Source organism: Mirounga leonina, unplaced genomic scaffold (assembly GCF_011800145.1).
Source record: "Mirounga leonina isolate KUSES-001 unplaced genomic scaffold, KU_Mleo_1.0 Mir_115, whole genome shotgun sequence".
NCBI lineage: Eukaryota > Metazoa > Chordata > Mammalia > Carnivora > Phocidae > Mirounga > Mirounga leonina.
In genome coordinates, this window is record NW_023270268.1 from 5,232,616 (window position 1) to 5,253,693 (window position 21,078).

Genomic DNA, 21,078 nt, shown 5'->3' on the forward strand with positions numbered 1-21,078 from the left:
CCTGCCAACAACTCTTCCATTGCCTCTACCAAGCACTTTTTCTCTTCTACAATGAAATCTTTAGAGAGAAAAAGGGAAAATATAGGTTTGGAGTGTATATGGACATGCATCTAAACTGTCAGTGGGCTCTTACTAGACAAACTGAAATTTACTGTTAATGTAAACCAGGAAAACTCTGAAAATGACCAAAAAAGCTAATGGAGACCCAAACTGCAATCATTTTTTTGTTTGTTCTATGGCTTGGGGTAATGGTGTAAGGCTCTGAGCTCTTGCCAGAATTTCAGTTTTCTGATTCCTTGCCCAAGTGTTCTCTGTATTCAACGTCAACATGATACAACATCTATGTGTATATATGTCAGTAAATTATTTTCATATTCATTTCTCTATTTAAATATTTCAATTGGACATTTTTTAAATAAGCATCTAGAACAAATCTGCACAAGGGAACAGGTGTAAAGTTTTTTACTGATGCAGATTGGTTGGACTATTTAGTAAGGATTGTTGAATTTGGGGCATATTTCAATAAGGAAGAAATTCAGTCTTTGACAGGTTTTAAAGGTAAATCCTGCTCTCAAGGCATTTTTATGGGTTCTTCTATGACCTATACTGGGCATTTTTATGGGTTCTTCTACAACCTGCCTATCACTAGGATCCTTTGTGGTGTTCCTGGCATGCACAGTGACAGGGATGCCAACTAGGAGGTGCAGAACAAGTCAGTACATTGGCCAGTGCCCCAGTTCCTTTGAAAATGAGGTGGTTCACCCTCCTTTTGGCAGCCACCTTACCCATCAGGCTCTAGCAGGATCTAACATGGCCCCAAGGCTGTTTCTTTCCCACAGCTCACCTCTGGCCTTTGGGAAACAGTCAACACATCTGTTTTTACAAATTAACTCCTCTTTACTTCCCTGTGTGAGCCTCTTTCCAGTCAAGTTTATCACAGTTAAGTTTCTGAAACATGAACCAGAAACCAGTCCGTTGTATGTCCCAAACCCCAGGAGTCACAAATGAAGCTCTTTAAGTGTCCTGTTAAAGCCCCTTATTCCATGTGATATGGTTTCTGTTGATGCTCTGCCCACATCCCCTTCACTAGGTGGGTACACCCATCTCCTGGTTGCTGTGTCAGTAACAACTCACAGCTGCCCCTTACCCAGCTAATGCCCCTCCAAGGACCAAGAGCTGCCTCACCTGACAGGTCACACCTCTCACACCCACGTTAGCCAGTGGCCGATGACTGACATGGGGCCCAAGAGGCCAGACCCCTTGCCTCGAGGTGGGACCACTCCACGGGGTACTTCATGCTCCAGAGCTCCCTGTGGGATCAGGCTGAAGCTCATCTCCAGCTGAGACCTCACCCTTGCTCAGCTCCTTCCCCTATCCCCCATGCTTCTCTCACTTCCCACCTCCTGAGAGCATGCCCTCAACAAGCCACTTCACAAGGATTCATGTCTCAGGCTCTGTTTCTAGGGAATCCAACCTAAGACATAACCTACCATCCATGGAAGCAGGTTGAGTGGGTGAAACTCACAACACCCTATCAGCTATTTGCAAAAACCATATGTCCATCTGACCATATCCACACTTCATGCCCTTCAGTGGTAAGTGGCAGTGATAAGTGACAAGGGTATCCAAATAGATTTTAACCACTTTCTTGTTAAATCCAGCACAGGTGGGCGAGGGGAGATGGTAGCATCTGTTTGCTTTGCTAGGGGCCAGGAATGGAATAATTTCCTTTGACTTCCTGATACGATATATATAAACTTCCAAGCACATGACAGGAGCCAGCTATTCATCTGGATCTTTAAAATAATATATTGAGGACTCATTGCATGCCACATGCTAAGTTCTCTGGTAAGCATTATATCATTCTGTCCTCATAGGGATTCTTCAGGGGGACACAATATGATTAATCCTATTTTATTGATCTTCATTCATAAAACTTCATTCATAAAACTCAGAAAACATTCAGCACCTAGGCCTAGTTCCAAACCGAGGTTCTGCCTAATATTTATTCAACCTTTCTCTTACAGAGCCAGTCTCCCCCCTCCCTTCCCCACCTGAAACTGCTCTCCCTTTTCCAATTTGGTGCTCCTGGCCTCAGTCCACAGTGATTCAAGAGCTCCTAATTTCTTCCTTGTTGACACTTTGATGTTTTCTTCCTTGGCATTCAGATCTGCGTGACTTCCGAAGAGGAGCAGGATGGCTTTATCAGAGTCCTCAGTGGAAAGAAGAGAGGCCTCGTCCCCCTGGATGTCTTAGAAAACATCTGATTGCTGGCCCTTCCTGCCTTTGCAGTGGCCAGGCTCCGCTGCGATGCCTCATCTCACACTGTGTCCACGCAGAGGAGCTGCCGCACTGACCCGCCCCCCCCTCCCCCCGGGAAACAGTGAGACAAGACTCACGGATCTGAGACTGGGGTACCAGCCACAAGACAGAGGCCCCATCTCACAGCATTGCCGGGCTGCCCACGGTGGGGGCGGGGCTGAGAGAGCTGAGTGCCGTGCAGGTGGTGGTGGCGGCAGGGCGGTAGCCACAGCTGTCCCTGAGGACCCACCTCATCCCTGTCCATGTGATGTAAGTTAGCCCACTGGAGTGTGGCGTGGGCCCAGTGCGAGGCTCGGATCCCCACAGCCAAGTGTGATTCTGGTTCCAGACGCGTGTCCCCAATGCTGGCCCATCCGCATCATCACATTTGCCGTCTCTCTGCAGAGCATCAGGAAGTCCTGCTTCCCAGCCCCCAACATGCGAGGGCTCCCCGCAGACCCCTCACTTTGTGATTGCGCTGTCTCTTCTGTCCTCCGAGTGAGTCCTAGGGGTGCTGTGAGATGTGAGGACTGAGCTGGTGGCACCAGCTGCTATTCTAATTACCGACAGAGGTGCCAGAGGACATGAGGCACTGATACAGAGGGCAAAGTAGGAGTAGGTGGGGCAGAGAGCCTGATTTATTGAAGATTATGCAGCCCCTTCAGTTAGGAAAGCATTTCTCTGCGGAGATGAACCTGGGAAAGAAAATGGGGCAAGAAGTCCCAGCAAAGAGCCCATTTCATTTCACGTCCTCTGTACTAGGGGCAGCATTTTCCCTCATGCCATCCTGGAGGAACCCCTTTTGGAGGCTGAGCCCACCCTGGAGAGAACTAGGAACATGGAGGAGAACCAATAGCATCTTAGGAGAAAAGTAGCCAAATCAAAATCCATTCTTCTCTAGGGCAGTATATTATACCCTAGCAGATGTAAAATGGAAACAAATCCTTAATGCTTCATCCCTCAGAAAGTAGAGGAACTTGGGTCCTATTTAGCATCAAGTAGGAGAGTCTCTCTTACTCTATACTTGTACTAATGTTTACAAGCATTCGATATACTGTGATGCCTCCCTCCGCAAGCCTCCTCCTAGCATTCAAACTTGCATCTGATTACTTAGTCATTAATATGGTTAAACTTCAATTCATAATGACCTTGGGATCAATGTCAGCTCAATTTATTTTGTTACAGAGCAATAAAAGCATTAGAACAACTGGTTTTTAAAAGACTTAAGTGGGTACATCTTATGCATGTAAGCATTACTTCCCAAACCCTAGTGTCATTAATCTCCATTTATTTCTTTTGTTACTGCTCAGCATGATGTTGGGAGCTGAGAGGGGATGGCTGCTGGTTTCACAGTAGTTTGGTTGCCTTACTATCATTTTAAAGCCAGCATCCAGAATTTTCTCCCTCTCCAGTACAACCTGCAAAACTGAGTGTACAGAGTCAAGATGGGTTCTCCGAGAACCAGGGTGGATAATATGACTGCCATTCTCTAAAATGGAATGCCAGAGTACAAACACTCTCTGCCTCTAACTGAGTAGTCCATTGAATAAAGACAACACAGTGGCTGGAAGGAGCATAGAAAACGTGTGTCCTGATCTTTCTGGTGGAGTATCCACTGAAGTTTTTGGGTACAGTGGCGTCATATCCTAGACAAATTTAACTTGCATTACAAAATCAGTTTGCCTTTGGAAACCGAATAGAAGGAGGCTGCTGTAGCCAGCCCCCAAGGTGGTCCCCCAGTGCTCCCCCGCATCCTGATATTCTCGCCTTTGTGTGGCCCACTCCCACATTGAATCAGGACCGATCTTATGTGACCAATAAAATACAGCAGAAGTCCTACCACATGACATCTGAAGCTAGGCAAAAGAAGTCCTTGCAACTTCTGTCTTGCTCTCTGGGAACACTCACCGTTGGAACCCTGAGCCACCATGTAAGTTTATCTACTTTGAGGCCACCGTGTGGGGGAGGCCCAGTGGACAGACCATATGTGTCTGCAGCTGGGATTCCAGACATCAGCAGCCATCCCTTCTCAAGTGATAGATTTATGAACAAAATAAATACGATTTGGTGGTTTTTAAGTCACTACGTTTTGGAGTGATTTGTTTTACAGAAATAGATATCTAGAACAGGGACTCGTAATTTGAGCCAATGTTAGAAAGAAGAAAAAACACACATCCTGCACAAGGAGGCCCAGAATTTTTACAAACATCAAGTACTGGTGGACAGTGAACCCTCCCAATGCAAGATATCTGGTGTTCCTTAAAGATCTGGAGTCTTGCAGATATCAGAGAAAAAGCTACTCTTCAATGCAGATTGCCACGGATATTCACACACACACATATACATACCCAGACTTTAGGAGCCACAGCATTTATTCTCCTCCCGCCTGTCTGCAGAAATGGCAAGAACAAGGACAGCTGTGACCTACCAAAGTCCTGAAGGTCTCCAAGATTCAAGAAATGGCGGGGAGAAGATCCACCGTTTGGGAATGGGAGTGAGATGAAGGCCTCAAGAGACAGATTCTGGAGAGGGAGAGGGTTGGAGAGGAAGTGCTAATACGAAGGGAAAAAAGGGGGGCCTGAGGGGATATTCTTCATAGTGTGAGAGAACAGCCTTGTGCCCCCTCACCTCCTGCCCCTGCCTGCAGCTAAGGGAGGGCATATATCTAACTGGAACAGGGATGCTCTGCCCTGTACTCCATTACCAGTGCTATAGGACTTGGATTCTATAGAGGTGAATTTGAAGTGAAGAACTGATTAAACCTTCCTCAGGACTTCAGGATGTAAAGAATAGAACTTCTTTTTACCCCATCACCAGCAGACAACTGAGACTCCTTTAATGTGGGCTATGGGCTACAAAGAGAGCCCATGTGTAGATGTCCAACTGACTACTAGTAGGGTTGATTTCACAGACCACCTCCTTCCTCACCTCTACACACCAAATACACACATACACACGCTCCTGTCAGGAAGAAGAGTCCAGCATCTGGGTCATATATTTAAAGCAACCAATGAGATGGTACATGGTAGGCACTTTTTAGAGTTAGTGTTCTTCACTATTAAAGGGGGAAAAATAAAATCAGGGGGAAGGTCATGGTACTTGTAAATAGTCTGGTGTCAAGTACTGCTAAAACGTAAAAAAGCAGCAAGGAGGCCCAAAAGCCAGTCGAGTTCTCTGAAAAGGGTCAGGAAGGAAACCTACTGGTTGACCTTAGCCTAGAACCAGGTGCAGGCAGCTGTAAAAAAGTGTTGTGTGCTCAACTAGCTTAGATTTAAATAAAATAAACCAGGCTTCTTTACTCAGGATTTCCCAGAGCCTTTAATTTCTTAATTTTCACAGTAAATCTATAAAAGGGGATTTAGACCCATGGAACACCTATTAGGATCAACTAGTCTATTCCAAGGCACATAGTTCAGAAAATGCTGTGGTAGAGAATTCTCATATAATATTGGATCCATCTAATACCCTCTCTCTCTTCCTACATCTCACTAAGATACCCATGAATTACTGAAAAGGACAAAAGTACATAATCATAGTAAAAATGGAGGCTGAAAGACAATCTACTCTGGAATCAGTATTTAGGGAGTAGGAGAAAGTGGGATCTGTGTCCCCAGTGGGTGAAAAGCTCAGGAAGAAGAGTAACTTTCTCATGCTCTAATGGCTTTAGCAAATACTGAGCAGTAGGGCGTAGGCTGGTATAAATCTGGGAGTAAAAGAGAGTTCAGCATTGCCCAAAATAGCCTCCCCAGGAAACTGAGTGAGCAGGTGTGTTCCACAGCTTTAACACAAAACAAAAATCCTTACGAACAACTCGGACCAAAAAAAAATTAAAACTGGTTTAATGATATCCCTTAACGGTGTCTTAGATTTTGCTCAGTTGCAATTCTTTTGTGTGTTTTGTAGAACACCTGGTGTTTTTGACCCTTAGAATATATTTTCTTTTCCTTAGCTTCCAATAAGGAGTTTTAAATAGTCCTCAATCTTCCCCTGGGTAATAGAAATGTAACTGTACCTCAAAACAGTAACAAGATAATAGCAATTTATTTTATAGTTCCTTTTTAAAAATGAAAAAGTAGTAGGCTTTTTTATCATCTCACCATTAAGTTTAAACAGCTGTCAAACATCTTCCCTGTGTTCATGGAAGTCAGGATGTACTGAAATCCTGAAAATACACCCTGGAAAAATACAATACCTATTTCCAAGAAAAATGGTGGATCCTCTTTAGATTTCCTCCACTGGCCTCATTTCCTCAGGTTCTCAGGTTACACCTGACCCCATCTGTTTTTATGCATGGCAATATTTTTCTTTATCTTCTCCTTTTAAACAAGTTTCCTAAAAATTGTTTTCTTAGTTTACTTTCATTCTTTACTAAGGCAAAAAAAAAAAATCATCCAAGGTTATGACTTTTCCTCTGAGTTCAGCTTTGACCATATGAAAGTGTTCCCATTTCCATTCATTTCTAAATACTCTGTAATTAGAGTTTTGATTTTCCCATAGATTTTTATTTTGTGTGTGTATATGTGTGTGTGATTAGAACCATTGTGCATTGTGGTCAGAAAATATGATCCACAGGGTTTCTGCTTTGAGGAAATTAATTGGCATTTTGTGCTCTAATATATGACTAATCTTTAGAAATGTCCAATGGATGCTGGTAAAAAAAAGAGAACTCATGTCTATAGTATATAAAGTTTAATATGTATCTGCTAAATAAACAAAGTGTTCAGGTCATCTGTGTTCTCATTTATGATTACTAATGTGCTCTTTCAAAGACACGGAAGTCAAGAGTAAACAACAGTGGACTGAAATAAGTGACATCTTGCAAGGATCTCCAATTGCTTGGTTGGTGCCAGCCCTTGGAGGGAGGAAATGCTCTTCACCACAGCTTCCCCTTTTACATTTAGGTTGAATCACTAATGTCAGTTCTTAAGTAAACATTCTCTTTAACTCCCTGGAGGAAACTGTAAAGGACCCACTTTTAAGTGAAGAGGTTCCAAAAATATTCTCAGAAAACTTTAATATTGGGTCAGGGAATTTTGAAAGAAAAAATTACAGTGAAATCAACAATCACCGTTGGGCTAAGACCTCATCACAGCTCCAGTGTGTGCCACCCACAAGACTGGGAATGGTGGAAATAACATCATAAACTGATGAAATGTATTCATACCTAAGAGTCTAAATCTCAACATGGTGAATCACAAGCTGCTGGTATCAAACATGGATGTTTCTTTGGTCATTAGATGCTTGTCATTTTTACAGTGAACTCAACAAATACTTGTTGGAGTCTACTGGGAATGACTGTCATCAAACAATAATACTGAAAATGTATACTTAGTGCTATAATAGAGAAACAACAGTGAACCACAAGAATATGCTAGAATTATGCTGCTTCCATTAGGAACAGGGTCTACAAAAGTTCAAACCTCTCATGCCAAAAACGTTCTGGCTTTCCAAAAGGCAATTTTAGACTGAATGTGGTAAAGCTGCTTTTTGGGTATCTTTTTTATAATTTACCAACACTGGAAGCACTCTAGTTTCATTAGAATTTATGGATGATGAAGGAGGATATTTTGTGGAGATAAGTTGTGTTAACCTTAAAAAATAAAACTACCAGTTATTTTACCATCAAAAATGGATTTATTCAGGAAGAGCAGAGAATTGCAATCCCAGATAAGCAAGCTATAGCACAAAGGAGAAGACTGCTCTTTTATAGAGGAAAAGGGGAGGGGCAGTTGGGGAGGCTGTAATAAACAAAAAGTCCATTGGAGGAAACTGGGAGTCCTAAGTATAGTGGCTTTTCATTGGCTGTCTATCATCATGACTGTCTCTAATTAGCTGAACCACTGCTACCAAGGGTGGAGGAAGCCTGCCTTCCTCCTGCTGGGATACTACGGTAGCATCCAGGTGCAAGATTCTGGCTCTTCCTGTTTGGTCTGCAATTGATGAGGAGTGTAGGGCATGACAACTTTCCCTGATGACCTCCCAACACCATTCTAAATAAGATTTCCTTTTACTAATTTTCTCAGGTGAAGCAATATTTTGTAAAAGTGAGCCAGTTCTTCAGCAGGGTGCTCTAGTGTTGAGTGTTTGTGCAATATTAGCAGTATTAGTAGGAGATTGGGTGGGAGATAGAGGAGCTGGTGAGGAGGAGGGGATAGGGTTAGGTGAGCCCATGGTGTGGTGATAGAAGGAGAAGGCTGCTTACTTATCTATGCCAACTCTTATTCCAAAGAGCATTTAGGTTCTTGAGCTCATCTCCAGAGAAATGCCCCAAGGAGAGAAAGCCATCTGGTAAGACCTCATTCATCCCACATCAATCTTGATGTCTAGGACCCTAGAAAAATAATTCAGAGAATAATAAAGTTTAAAACATCTTCAAAATGGAAACACAATAGAGACTTCTTCACAATAGGGGAAACAAGGATTTTTTTTAAATCACAGATCCTGTAATTTGGGCCAGATTCCTACCTTATACATGATGAACCTCACAAGAGCCTTCCTGCTATAGAAAGACCATGAAATTTCTCACCCTAGTGCTGTAGTTGCTTTTCCTTTCTTCAATCACAGGAAAAAAAGGTAAAATCTTAAGTATTCAGAAATTAATTTTATAGAATCCATAACTCTTACAGACATGTGATATTAAAACCATAAAATTCAATGCAATGAAGCAGTGCAAGGCAAATCTTCTTGAGCCAGTGCTGGAAATAAAGAAATCCATGGGCTCTGGGGACCAGTAAATGTTACTTGTACCCAGGAGGATCACCATTCGAGGAGTATCATGAACTCTCAGCAAAGGGTATTGGGTCAGTGAGTGTGCCAGGACTTGGGCAGAAGGGAAGGGGCAGGAAGCAGATGAGATTCCAGTTGGGGCACTCCGTAGGGTGGGGATGGAGCAGCAGCAGGCTCTAAAGGATCACTAGCAAAGTAGCAGGTCCTTGCAGGCTATGTTTCTCAGAACTCTGGGGGGAGATCTGTGTTGGCAAAGGGAAGAAATTCTTTACAAGCCCTAGGAGTGTGAGACCCTCAGGAATGAGCTGAAGTCACAACAGATTGATATTAACCTGACTTTTAGAAAGAGTAGATCCTGATATCTACAGAGCTTTACTTTTGCCCCTGGAGCCTGCAAGCTGGACCCCCAGGGAGCCTCCTTGAACTTTAGAAAAGAACCCTTGGGCCCTACTCCAATGAGACCCATTGAGGACTTTTAACGTCCACACTGTAAAATAATAACTTTGTATTGCTTAGGCCACTAAGTTTGCATCACTTGTTCCAGCACCAATAGAAACATATGGCATCGCACCACCTCTTGGGAAGGTGGAGAGAGAATGGGGGAAATCTAACTGAATGTCATTGTTGCACCTTAAGAACATGGCCAAGGAGAACCAAAGCCTGCAAACACAGATTAGGAACAAAGAAAGAGCTCCCAAAACTCAGAAAAAGCCAACCAAAGAGAATAGGAAAAATGCAATAGTAAGGTAGTAATATGCAACCAGTGTGGGAAGCTATTATTTCCTTTCCTGGATAGTAATAGACCAATTAGCCTCTGAGGATGAGAAAAGTAAGAAAGATGTCTTAGTTTGGCCAGTAAGAGTACATCCAAGAGTGTGTGCACACACACAAACACACACACATTCTCAGATTTAATTAATATTATGCTGTGATACAGATTTTTTTTAAATTTTATTTATTTATTTGAGAGAGAGAATGAGAGAGAGAGCACATGAGAGGGGGGAGGGTCAGAGGGAGAAGCAGACTCCCTGCTGAGCAGGGAGCCCAATGTGGGACTCGATCCCGGGACTCCAGGATCATGACCTGAGCCGAAGGCAGTTGCTCAACCAACTGAGCCACCCAGGCGCCCTATGCTATGATACAGATTTAAGCAGTTATATGTTCTTTGATTCAGCTCGTTGGTTTCAAAGCTTTCCCTTACCAGTTTTATTCACATGAAGCAGAGTCTCATTGTCCAGGTCTCTGGAAGGAGCCCCCCTGGACCTCTCTTTTCTTGCAGCTGGCTTCAATCCCTTCTTCCTCCACTGTCCCCATCACCATCACCACCCAAGACCCGTCCTACTAGAAAAAAATCCAGCCTCCTTAAGAAAATAACAACTCTCTTGTATATTGTAAATTTCATAGCCACCAGAGATGAATGTAAAAGATTTTTCCCCCCTCCCAATTTCTATTTCTCCCAGAGGGGAAGGGTGGATTTTGGTTTCAGTGACCTCGGCTTTGTGTGATAAGGAGGTAACAAGAGCAAAGGTGAGCTCCAGTGCCATGATAAGGAGATGGTTAGATGTTGGGAACTCCACTCCTGGCTCTAATTTGTTTTTCAAATGCACTTTATATTTCAAGACAGATCAATCTTGAATGCAGTAATAAGTAATTTATAAAGCACGGGGAAAGGAGATGTCTAATCAAAAATGGATTGTGGAAAATAAGAATATAACACAACTGGGGTGAGTCAGGCAGATGAAGAAACCCTGGGAGGGTTATGAGACATCATAAAATGTGGGTGATATCAATATTCTGTAAGGGTTGGGGTAAAAACAGAATTGGTACTGGGAGAGGTGAAATGGAAGGGAAGACACTCCTAGGAGCAAGAGAGGGGGGCAGGCTACAGATGAGGGAGACCCATGTCTGAGTGGCAGAGCCTGTAGCCATATAGGGCAATGACAAGGGACCCGTGGCAGTGCAACAAGGTCAGCCAGCCTGCTTGGCAGCCTCATCCTGGCACTGTGTGCTCAACAGCTCCCCCACCATTGCAAAGGCTTTTTTGGTGGTGGTTCTTCTTCAGAGGCAATCTCAAAGCCAGAATCATCTTCCTAACGCATCACTTTGATCCTGTTGCTTCCCCACTCAAAACCCTCCAGTGGCTCCCCGCCCCTCCCCATCCCCCCATCCCGGTCTACAGAAGCAAGTGCAGCCCCTACAGTGGAGTCTTCTCTGATGACCCCAGACCAACCTCAGTACCCCTGAAACTACACAGCCTTGACCAGATCCACTCAATTGGCATCTGTCATTTCTTGTCCAACCGCTGGCAATTTTTAAGGTTTATTTCAGTAAATAGACTCTACACTCCTTGAGGGCAGAATGCTAGGCTGGATCACCCTGGAGAAGGAAAACACTCTCTTTGTGATAAGTTCAGAGTACCATGGAGTCATTTCTCATCCCCAGCCCCGTGGGCCATGACCAGCACACCATTCCACCTCTTAGCACATCAGGGTCATGGCACTGGATAACCATGACCTCTGCTATAACAGATTGGATCAGTCAGCAAAGCCCACCAAGATAGAGATCAAATTCGAGACTTGGACTAGAGCTTGGGTTTTGTCCTGTCCCTTGGCAGGGAATGCAGCTGCAGTCTCAGTCACAAGGTAAGGGTGTGATGTTGCAGATCCATCATCACCTCCTGAGAAACAACTTAAAGAGCACTTGATGACAGGGCTGCCTCCACAAGGCCCCTTTGTGCATCTAGTGTCCTCCACCTCCATCACGTTTCAAGACAACTCAGGTTGTGGGGCAATGAGGGGAAAGAATAGGAATTGTTTGGATTTTATGATTTTTAAGTCTCAAGTTATGAGTGATGTTAATAGCAAAGTGTATTGAGTAAGTCTGTGTCTTAGATTAATGGTAAGACTTGCATTAGTGCCCAGAAGGAGAAACTGTGAGCCTTTCACCCAGATGTTCCCACAAATTGTCCCAGGCCTCATGCAGTGTCGTGACAGGTAGCGGCTCTGCACTCAGACTAGCTGTGTTCCCATCTGGCTCAGCACCTGCCAGTTGCGTGAACTTACAGCCCATTTCCTCAGTTGTAAAATAAATACCAAATAATGCCCATCTCATTTAGACTGTTTAGAGAATTAAATAGGAAGATCTTAGCACAGGTTATGGTACATAGTAAATACTCAGTAAAATGTATCTATAAATATACATCACGTATGTAGTGAGGATAACCTCCTTGAATCTACTACACATTTAATTGATTGCTCTCTGGCTCTCTATGCCTTCCCAAAACTTCCTACCTCATCTGCTTTATAAACTAGATGCTTACATGTCCTTCTCTCTGACTAGATTATAAGCAACTTAGGGGAAGGGACTGATTTTTCTCACACTTTCAGCAACACACAATGTGAAATGTCCAGCTGAATCTCTTTTCCTTGCACCTGAGACAGTTCTCTACATATAGTGAATGATCAATAACTGTTTTTCAGGTTAAACTGAATTTGTCTCCAAAACAGAGGTGCTCTCTGAGGTCTTTTCAACCGTTGAAACCTATAAAGGGTTACTAGGGAGTCTCAAGTCCATGGCCCAGAAAAGTCTAAAGCCTCCATTACCAGGAATATAACTGGTACAGCTACATTGAAAAACAATATGGAGGTTCCTCAAAAAATTAAAAATAGAACTACCATATATGATCCAGCAATCCCACTTCTGGGTATAGATATCCAAAGGAAAAGAAAACAGGATCTCAAAGAAATATCTGTACCCCCATGTTCACCACAGCATTATTCACAATAGCTAAGACATGGAAAGAAACTAAATGTCCATCAATGGATGAAAGAATAAAGAAAATATGGTATATATATTCCATATAATACCATTATAGTTCCAATATTCCAATAGCATTCCATTGTGTGTCTGTGTGTATATGTGTGTGTATAATTGAGCCTCCATCACAATCTCCAGAAATTCCCAAAGTCTATGTTCTTCTGGACTCCCTTTGCCTCCCTATTCCCTTGCAAAGCTGTTTCTGTTTCTGCACTACCTCAGGCTGGATGCTGAACTCTGTCTTCTCACCGGTGTTTACAAGAAATCCACTCCCATAAACCATGGGCTGAGGTTCATACACTTGACACGATGATGTCAGCAAGAGACCCAGAGAGGAGTCCCAGCCCATGACACTCCATCAACTCACTGTCCCCTCCCTGCTCCTTCTGCTTCCTCTCACCTCCCCCCAGAAGCTCCAGCTCCTTCACTTTGCATATCCAAATGCTCAGAAGCACAAGAGGTCTTCTTTCTGACAACACCTACTCTCTGTAGAAAGACTTAGATGACATAATAAAAAAAGAAAGAAAGAAAAGGAAGACTTAGATGACAGTTAAAATTATAATAATAAAAAGTCAATCTTTAGTTACCAAGGAAAGCCTCTATTTAAAACAACACATTCGAACAGCTCCAGAGGTTTCTCCCCCCCAGGTCTGTGGCCTGCCACTGGCCCTAGAGGATACAACTCCATCCTCAGCATCTTAGAAGGACACTTCATACATTCTCAACTTGTGCCATGTGGCGAAGCCAACTGGGATTTGTCTTTGCTGTTTCCATGTCATCTTTTTAACACTTACTTTTTGAAAGGTTTCCCATGTGATCTCCTCAGCTGACTGTTGATGTGAGCGAAGTGTATGCTCATTTGTTTATTAATGCCTTCCTTTCAAGCTGAATACAAAATGATTTTCACTGGGTGTCTGATTTGAGATCTGGATAATTACTGCAAACAGACTACTTGTGGAATGTCATCTTTCCAACATACCACAGACAAGAAACAGTGAGGGATTCTTGGTGATGCTTCACTCTTGGAGAAATAGAAATTAGACCCCTGACTGAATAGCAGAAATGGGATGGTCTGAAACACCATGATTTTACTGCACAAGTAGGCTTTTAAAAAATAATAATAATAATGATTCTGGGTTTTTTTTTTTTTTTAACATGTGTATCCTTCAGTTCCCTGGAGCTTCCTTCCCAGAACTGGGTGTATTTGGCCTCCCTTTCATAAGAATTCTCATTAACACAAACTTTCTTCCAAGGAGTATAATCTGTTTCACAAATGGGCAAAAATAGTGACAATATTTTTGCTCTTTTATAAGTCTAGGTGTGCTACTGATCCAACTGTGTACTCTAAAATATATTAGCTATAGTCCAAAGATTTTTGTCTTTACTTCTATTACCACCTCATCACATAAGAACATAAATAGTCAATGCTTAAAATATAGCTGTTGACCTAGAAGACAATTATTACTGTTTGATAAGAGTGAGAGAACATGGATTTTTTTTTTTTATACAAACAACATAACTTGGAACCCTGATTTGGTTCCTTCCTAGCTTGTGGATAAAATGCTTAATCTTTCTGAGCCTCGGAGATAGTAATACTTACTTGGAATAATTGTTGAAGGGATGAAGGGAGATATTTATATGAAAGGGTATGGTGTATGACTGGCACATGAAAGGTTCCACAGTTCTTGCTCTTGTCCCCCAAGAATGGTATTATCCTAGTAAGAGGTTGTTGCCCAACTGTAACCTGTCAACTAAAAGGATCCTCTTCTGTTATAAGATATTATAAATATTTTTGGAATATCTTTGTTCAGTACATGAATAGTTAATAGTTAATAACCCAGCATAGTGTATACTGATCTCTAATTCTCCTGTTAAATTTGTCTGGACACAACTGTAAACAGAACACACCAAAGATTGGCCCACACCCCTGTTGACTGACCACTGCCTCCTTCAAGAGCTATGGGCAAAATTCTTTATGCTTATATGGTCCCTATGTCTGAAACACTCAAAGCATTTTTCCAAAGATTAAATCAGAGGTTTCATGTGACCCTGGTTAATAAATGTCAAGTCTCCAATGTAAAACCTCAGAATATCCTTTTGCGGAAGGTGGCTGACAACCTTATCTCCCATACAAATAAACTGAGGCATGGAGGAATAAATCAGAGGGCTTGTTACAGATTCTTCCCTCCTCATGTACACTTTTAGTTTATATGTGAAGACCAGTGTTCATGGGAATGTACAGAGTATCAGCAGGGATCCCCAAAGATCCTGGTTGTGATTTCTTGGAGGAAAAATAGTCTAGGATTCTCTTAACATGGCTGAGAGGGTTAGGGGACATCAGGGGGAGGGAGGCAGTGTTGAGGCAGGGGCTTCCCTAATGGGGTAAAGAGTCTGAGTCAGTGATGTCAGCATGAGCAGATAAGCCAGAACTCCAAAGGTGGGTGGTTGTGGCACCTTTCATGGAAACCACAAAGTTCCCATTTTGAGCTAAGTTCCTATGGCTACTGTAAGCCTCTACCTAGGAGGAAAGAAGAGCTCAAGAGGGGCTAAGGAGGAGGTCCTTTGTGCACAGAGAGGGTGAGAGTGCTCTGATGAGCAGTTGTGAAAGGACTGAGGTTCAAACCTCCATCTTAAGACAGTGTCAGCAACTACAACAGAAAGAAGCAGGATGACTGGGGGCCGAGCAAGATGGCGAGGGAGTGGGAGACCTGGATTTCATCTGGTCTCAGGAATTCAGCTGGATAGGGATCAAACCATTCTGAACACCTACAAACTCAACAGGAGATCAAAGAAAAGAATAGCAGCAACTCTCTGAACAGAAAAGCGACCACTTTCTGGAAGGTAGGATGTGCAGAGAAGTGAATCCGAGGTGATATTCAGGAGGATAGATGGTGGGGGAGGGGGCCTCCATCGGCCGCTTCTGGCAAGTGATAGAGCCCCGGAGCACAAAATCAGAACTTTTAGAAGTTGACTCCGCTGAGGGACGTCACTCCAGTGGCTAAGCAGGGGGTGGAACCCTCATGGGACAGTGTGGTCTCAGGACCCTTGGGGTCACAGAAAGCCCAGGGGTGCCTGAGTGTGGCAGAGCTCCCAGGGATCGGAGCCGGGAAGCCGGCTGCAGAGACAGAGCCAAGGTGCGAGCTCACAGCTCAGGTTTGCCATAAACTGTGATCCACGGCACAGTCAGGCCACTGCTCCTCCAGCAGGGACCCAACAAGAGGCAGAAATGGGGAGACTCCCCTTCCTCCCCTGGGAGGAGTGGTGCAGGAGCGCACTGCAGGGATCTGCTGGGTTTGGAGATTCCAATGGGGTCAGGTGCCAGAGATAGAAATGCTCAGTCACAGGCCAGGTGAGCGCAGAGTGTGGCCGGAGACTGGGGAGATGGGAATGACTGACTGCTTTTCTCTGGGGGCTCACTGAGGAGTGGGGCCCCGAGTTCTCAGCTCCTCTGAGGCAGAGATTGGGAGGCTGCATTTTCAGTCTCGACCTCCAAAGCTGCATGGAAAGTTTGCAGGGAACAAAAACTCCTGGGAGCCGCAAACCTGAGCAGATTACTTAGCCCAGACAGGGCAAGGGCGGGGCAATTCCGCCTCCGGCAAAGACATTTGGGAACCACGGCAACAGGCCCCTCCCCAGAAGATCAGCAAGAACAGCCAGCCAAGACCAAGTTTACCGATCAGTGAGAATAGCAGAACTCCAGCGCTAGGGGAATAGTGCACATAGAATTCATGGCTTTTTTACAATGATTCCTTAGTCTTTCCAAGTTAATTTTTTTTTAACTTTTTTTTTTTTTGAATTTGTCTTTTTCTCTTTTTCAACCAACATCTTATCAATCCCCTTTTTAAAAACATTTTTATTTTTCATTTTTAGAGTCATTTTCTATCCCTTCATAGTAGTTACCCTTATTTTTGGCATATATATATAAGTTGTTCTGTCTTTAAAATTTTGAGATACAGTTTCTTCTAACAGATAAAAATATACCCTAAATCTCTAGTGTATGGCTTTGTTCTACTCTCCTGCCTGATCACATTCTCTCCCTTTTTTTTTTAAATCCTCTTCTTTATTTTTTCAAACAACTTCTTATCAATTCCTTTTATAAAATTTTTTATAATTTTCATCTTTACAGTCATATTCCATCCCTTCATCCTATCAACCCTTATTTTTGTACATATATGTTTTTCTTTCTTTAAAATTTTGGGAGGCACTTTCTTCTAAAAGACCAAAATACACCACAAATCTAGTGTGTGGCACTGATCTATGCACCAGCCTGATCATATTTGATCATATTCCGTTTTTTTTTTGTTTTGCTCTGTTTTTGTTTGTTTTTATCTTTTTCTTTTTCTTTTTCTTTTCTTTCTCTTTTCTTTTTTCTTTCTTTCCCTTTCTCTTCCCCCAGCTTCAGGTCTTTTCTGATTTGTTTAGTGTATATTTTCTGGGGACATTGTTACCCTGTTAGCATTTTGTTCTCTTATTCATCTATTCTCCTCTGGACAAAATGACAAGATGGAAAAAATCACCTCAACAAAAAGAACAAGAGGTAGTACCAACTGCCAGGGACCTACTCAATATGGACATTAGTACGATGTTGGATCTAGAGTTCAGAATCATAACTTTAAAGATACTAGCTGGGCTTGAAAAAAGCATGGAAGTTATTAGAGAAACCCTTTCTGGAAAAATAAAAGAACTAAAATCTAACTGAGTCGAAATCAAAAAGGGTATTAATGAGGTGCAATCAAAAATGGGGGCACTAAGTATGAGGATAAATGAGGCAGAAGAGAGAATCAGTGACATAGAAGACCAAATGATGGAAAATAAAGAAGCTGAGAAAAAGAGAGATAAACAACTACTGGATCACGAGGGCCGAATTCGAGAGATAAGCGATACCATAAGACGAAAAAACATTAGAATAATTGGGATCCCAGAAGAAGAAAGAGAGAGAGGGGCACAAGGTATATTGGAGCAAATTATAGCAGAGAACTTCCCTAATTTGGGGAAGGAAACAGGCATCAAAACCCAGGAAGCAGAGAAACCCTCTCAAAATCAATAAAAATAGGTCAACACCCCAACATCTTATAGTAAAACTTACGAGTCTCAGAGCAAAGAGAAAATCCTGAAAGCAGCTCAGGAGAAGAGATATGTAACCTACAATGGTAGAAACATTAGATTGGCAACAGACCTATCCACAGAGACCTGGCAGGCCAGAAAGGACTGGCATGATATATTCAGAGCACTAAATGAGAAAAAAATATGCAGCCAAGAATACTATATCCAGCTAGGCTATCATTGAGCATAGAAGGAGAGATAAAAAGCTTCCAGGACAAACAAAAACTAAAGGAATTTGCAAACATGAAACCAGCCATACAAGAAATATTGAAAGGGGTCCTCTAAGCAAAGAGAGAGCCTAAAAGCAACATAGACCAGAAAGGAACACATACAATATACAGTAACAGTCAAGTCACCTTACAGGCACTACAATGGCACTAAATTCCTATCTTTCAATAGTTACCCTGAATGTAAATGCCCCAATCAAAAGACACAGGCTATCAGATTGGATTAAAAAACAAGACCCAGGGGCACTTGCGTGGCTCAGTCATTAAGCGTCTGCCTTCAGCTCAGGTCATGATCCCAGGGTCCTGGGATCGGGCCGTGCATCAGGCTCCCTGCTTTGCGGGAAGCCTGCTTCTCCCTCTCCCACTCCCCCTGCTTGTGTTCCTGCTCTCACTCTCTCTCTCTCTGTCTGTCAAATAAATAAAATCTTTAAAAAAAAAAAAAAAAGACCCATCAATATGCTGTCTGCAAAAGACTCATTTTAGAACCAAAGACACCCCCAGATTGAAAGTGAGGGGGTGGAAAACCATTTACCATGCTAATGGACACCAAAAGAAAGCTTGGGTGGCAATCCTTATATCAGACAAATTCGATTTTAAACCAAAGACTATAATAAGAGATGAGGAAGGACACTATATCCTACTTAAAGGGTCTATCCAACAAGAAGATCTAACAGTTGTAAATATCTATGCCCCTAACATGGGAGCAGCCAATTATATAAGGCAATTAATAACAAAAGCAAAGAAACACATCGACAACAATACAATAATAGTAGGGGACTTTAACACCCCCCTCACTGAAATGGACAGATCATCTAAGCAAAAGATCAACAAGGAAATAAAGACTTTAAATGACACACTGGACCAAATGGACTTCACAGACATATTCAGAACATTCCATCCCAAAGCAATGGAATATACATTCTTCTCTAGTGCCCATGGAACATTCTCCAGAATCAATCACATCCTAGGTCGTAAATCAGGTCTCAACTGGTACCAAAAGATTGGGATCATTCCCTGCCTATTTTCAGACCACAATGCTTTGAAACTAGAACTCAATCACAAGAGGAAAGTTGGAAAGAACTCAAATCCATGGAGGCTAAAGAGCATCCTACTAAAGAATGAATGGGTCAACCAGGAAATTAAAGAAGAATTTTTAAAATTCATGGAAACCAATGAAAATGAAAACACAACTGTTCAAAATCTTTGGGATGCAGCAAAGGCAGCCCTAAAAGGAAAGTATATAGCAATACAAGCCTTTCTCAAGAAACAAGAAAGGTCTCAAGTACACAACCTAACCCTCCACCTAAAGGAGCTGGAGAAAGAACAGCAAATAAAGCCTAAACCCAGCAGGAGAAGAGAAATAATAAAGATCAGAGCAGAAATCAATGAAATAGAAACCAAAAGAACAGTAGAACAGATCAACGCAGCTAGGAGCTGGTTCTTTGAAAGAATTAACAAGATTGATAAACCCCTGGCCAGACGTATCAAAAAGAAAAGAGAAATGACCCAAATCAACAAAATCATGAATGAAACAGGAGAGATCACAACCAACACCAAAGAAATACAAACAATTCTAAGAACATATTATGAGCAACTCTATGCCAGCAAATTAGATAACCTGGAAGAAATGAATGCATTCCTAGAGATGTATCAACTACCAAAACTGAACCAGGAAGAAATAGAAAACCTGAACAGACCTATAACCACTAAGGAAATTGAAGCAGTCATCAAAAATCTCCCAACAAACAAAAGCCCAGGGCCAGATGGCTTCCCAGGGGAATTCTACCAAACAGTTCAAGAAGAATTAATACCTATTCTTCTGAAACTGTTCCAAAAAATAGAAATGGAAGGAAAACTTCCAAACTCGTTTTATGAGGCCAGCATTACCTTGATCCCCAAACCAAAGACCCCATCAAAAAGGAGAATTACAGACCAATATCCTTGATGAACACGGATGCAAAAATTCTCACCAAAATACTAGCCAATAGGATCCAACAGTACATTAAAAGGATTATTCACCACGACCGTGGGATTTATCCCTGGGCTGCAAGCTTGGTTCAACATCCGCAAATCAATCAACGTGATACAGTACATTAACAAAAGAAACAAGAATCATATGATCCTCTCAAAAGATGCAGAAAAAGCATTTGACAAAGTACAGCATCCTTTCTCGATCAAAACTTCAGAGTATAGGGATAGAGGGGACACACCTCAATATCATAAAAGCCATCTATGAAAAACCTACAGCAAATATCATTCTCAATGGGGAAAAACTGAAAGCTTTCCCCCTAAGGTCAGGAATGTGGCAGGGATGTCCACTATCACCACTGCTATTCAACATAGTGTTAGAAGTCCTAGCCACAGCAATCAGACAACAAAAAGAAATCAAACGCATCCAAATCGACAAAGAAGAAGTCAAACTCTCACTCTTTGCAGATGATATGATACTTTATGTGGAAAACCCAAAAGACTCCCCCCCAAAACTGCTAGAACTCATACAGGAATTCAGTCAAGTGGCAGGATATAAAATCAATGCACAGAAATCAGTGGAATTCTTATACACCAACAACAAAACAGAAAAAAGAGAAATTAAGTAGTCAATCCCATTTACAATCACACCCAAAACCATAAGATACCTACGCATAAATCTAACCAAAGACGCAAAGGATCTGTACTCAGAAAACTATAAAATACTCATGAAAGAAATTGAGGAAGACACAAAAAAATGGAAAAATGTTCCATGCTCATGGATTGGAAGAACAAATATTGTGAAGATGTCAATGCTACGTAGAGCAATGTACACATTCAATGCAATCCCCATCAAAATACCATCCACTTTTTTCAAAGAAATGGAACAAATCATCCTAAAATTTGTATGGAACCAGAAAAGACCCTGAATAGCCAG

General features: G+C 42.3%; 1 protein-coding gene across 6 annotated transcripts in view; it reads left to right on the plus strand.

The window, feature by feature from the left end:
* Positions 1 to 7,029, plus strand: part of STAC (SH3 and cysteine rich domain) — a 157,465-nt gene extending 150,436 nt beyond the window's left edge. For 5 of the 6 annotated variants that reach the window (XM_034991870.1, XM_034991844.1, XM_034991854.1 and 2 more), the window contains one exon: positions 2,169 to 7,029. In XM_034991870.1, the coding sequence (XP_034847761.1) occupies positions 2,169 to 2,267 (99 nt within the window). In that variant the 3' untranslated portion in view covers positions 2,268 to 7,029. The remainder of the gene's footprint in view (positions 1 to 2,168) is intronic. The other variant, XM_034991861.1, reaches the window with a different exon arrangement.
* Positions 7,030 to 21,078: the final 14,049 nt, after the last annotated feature.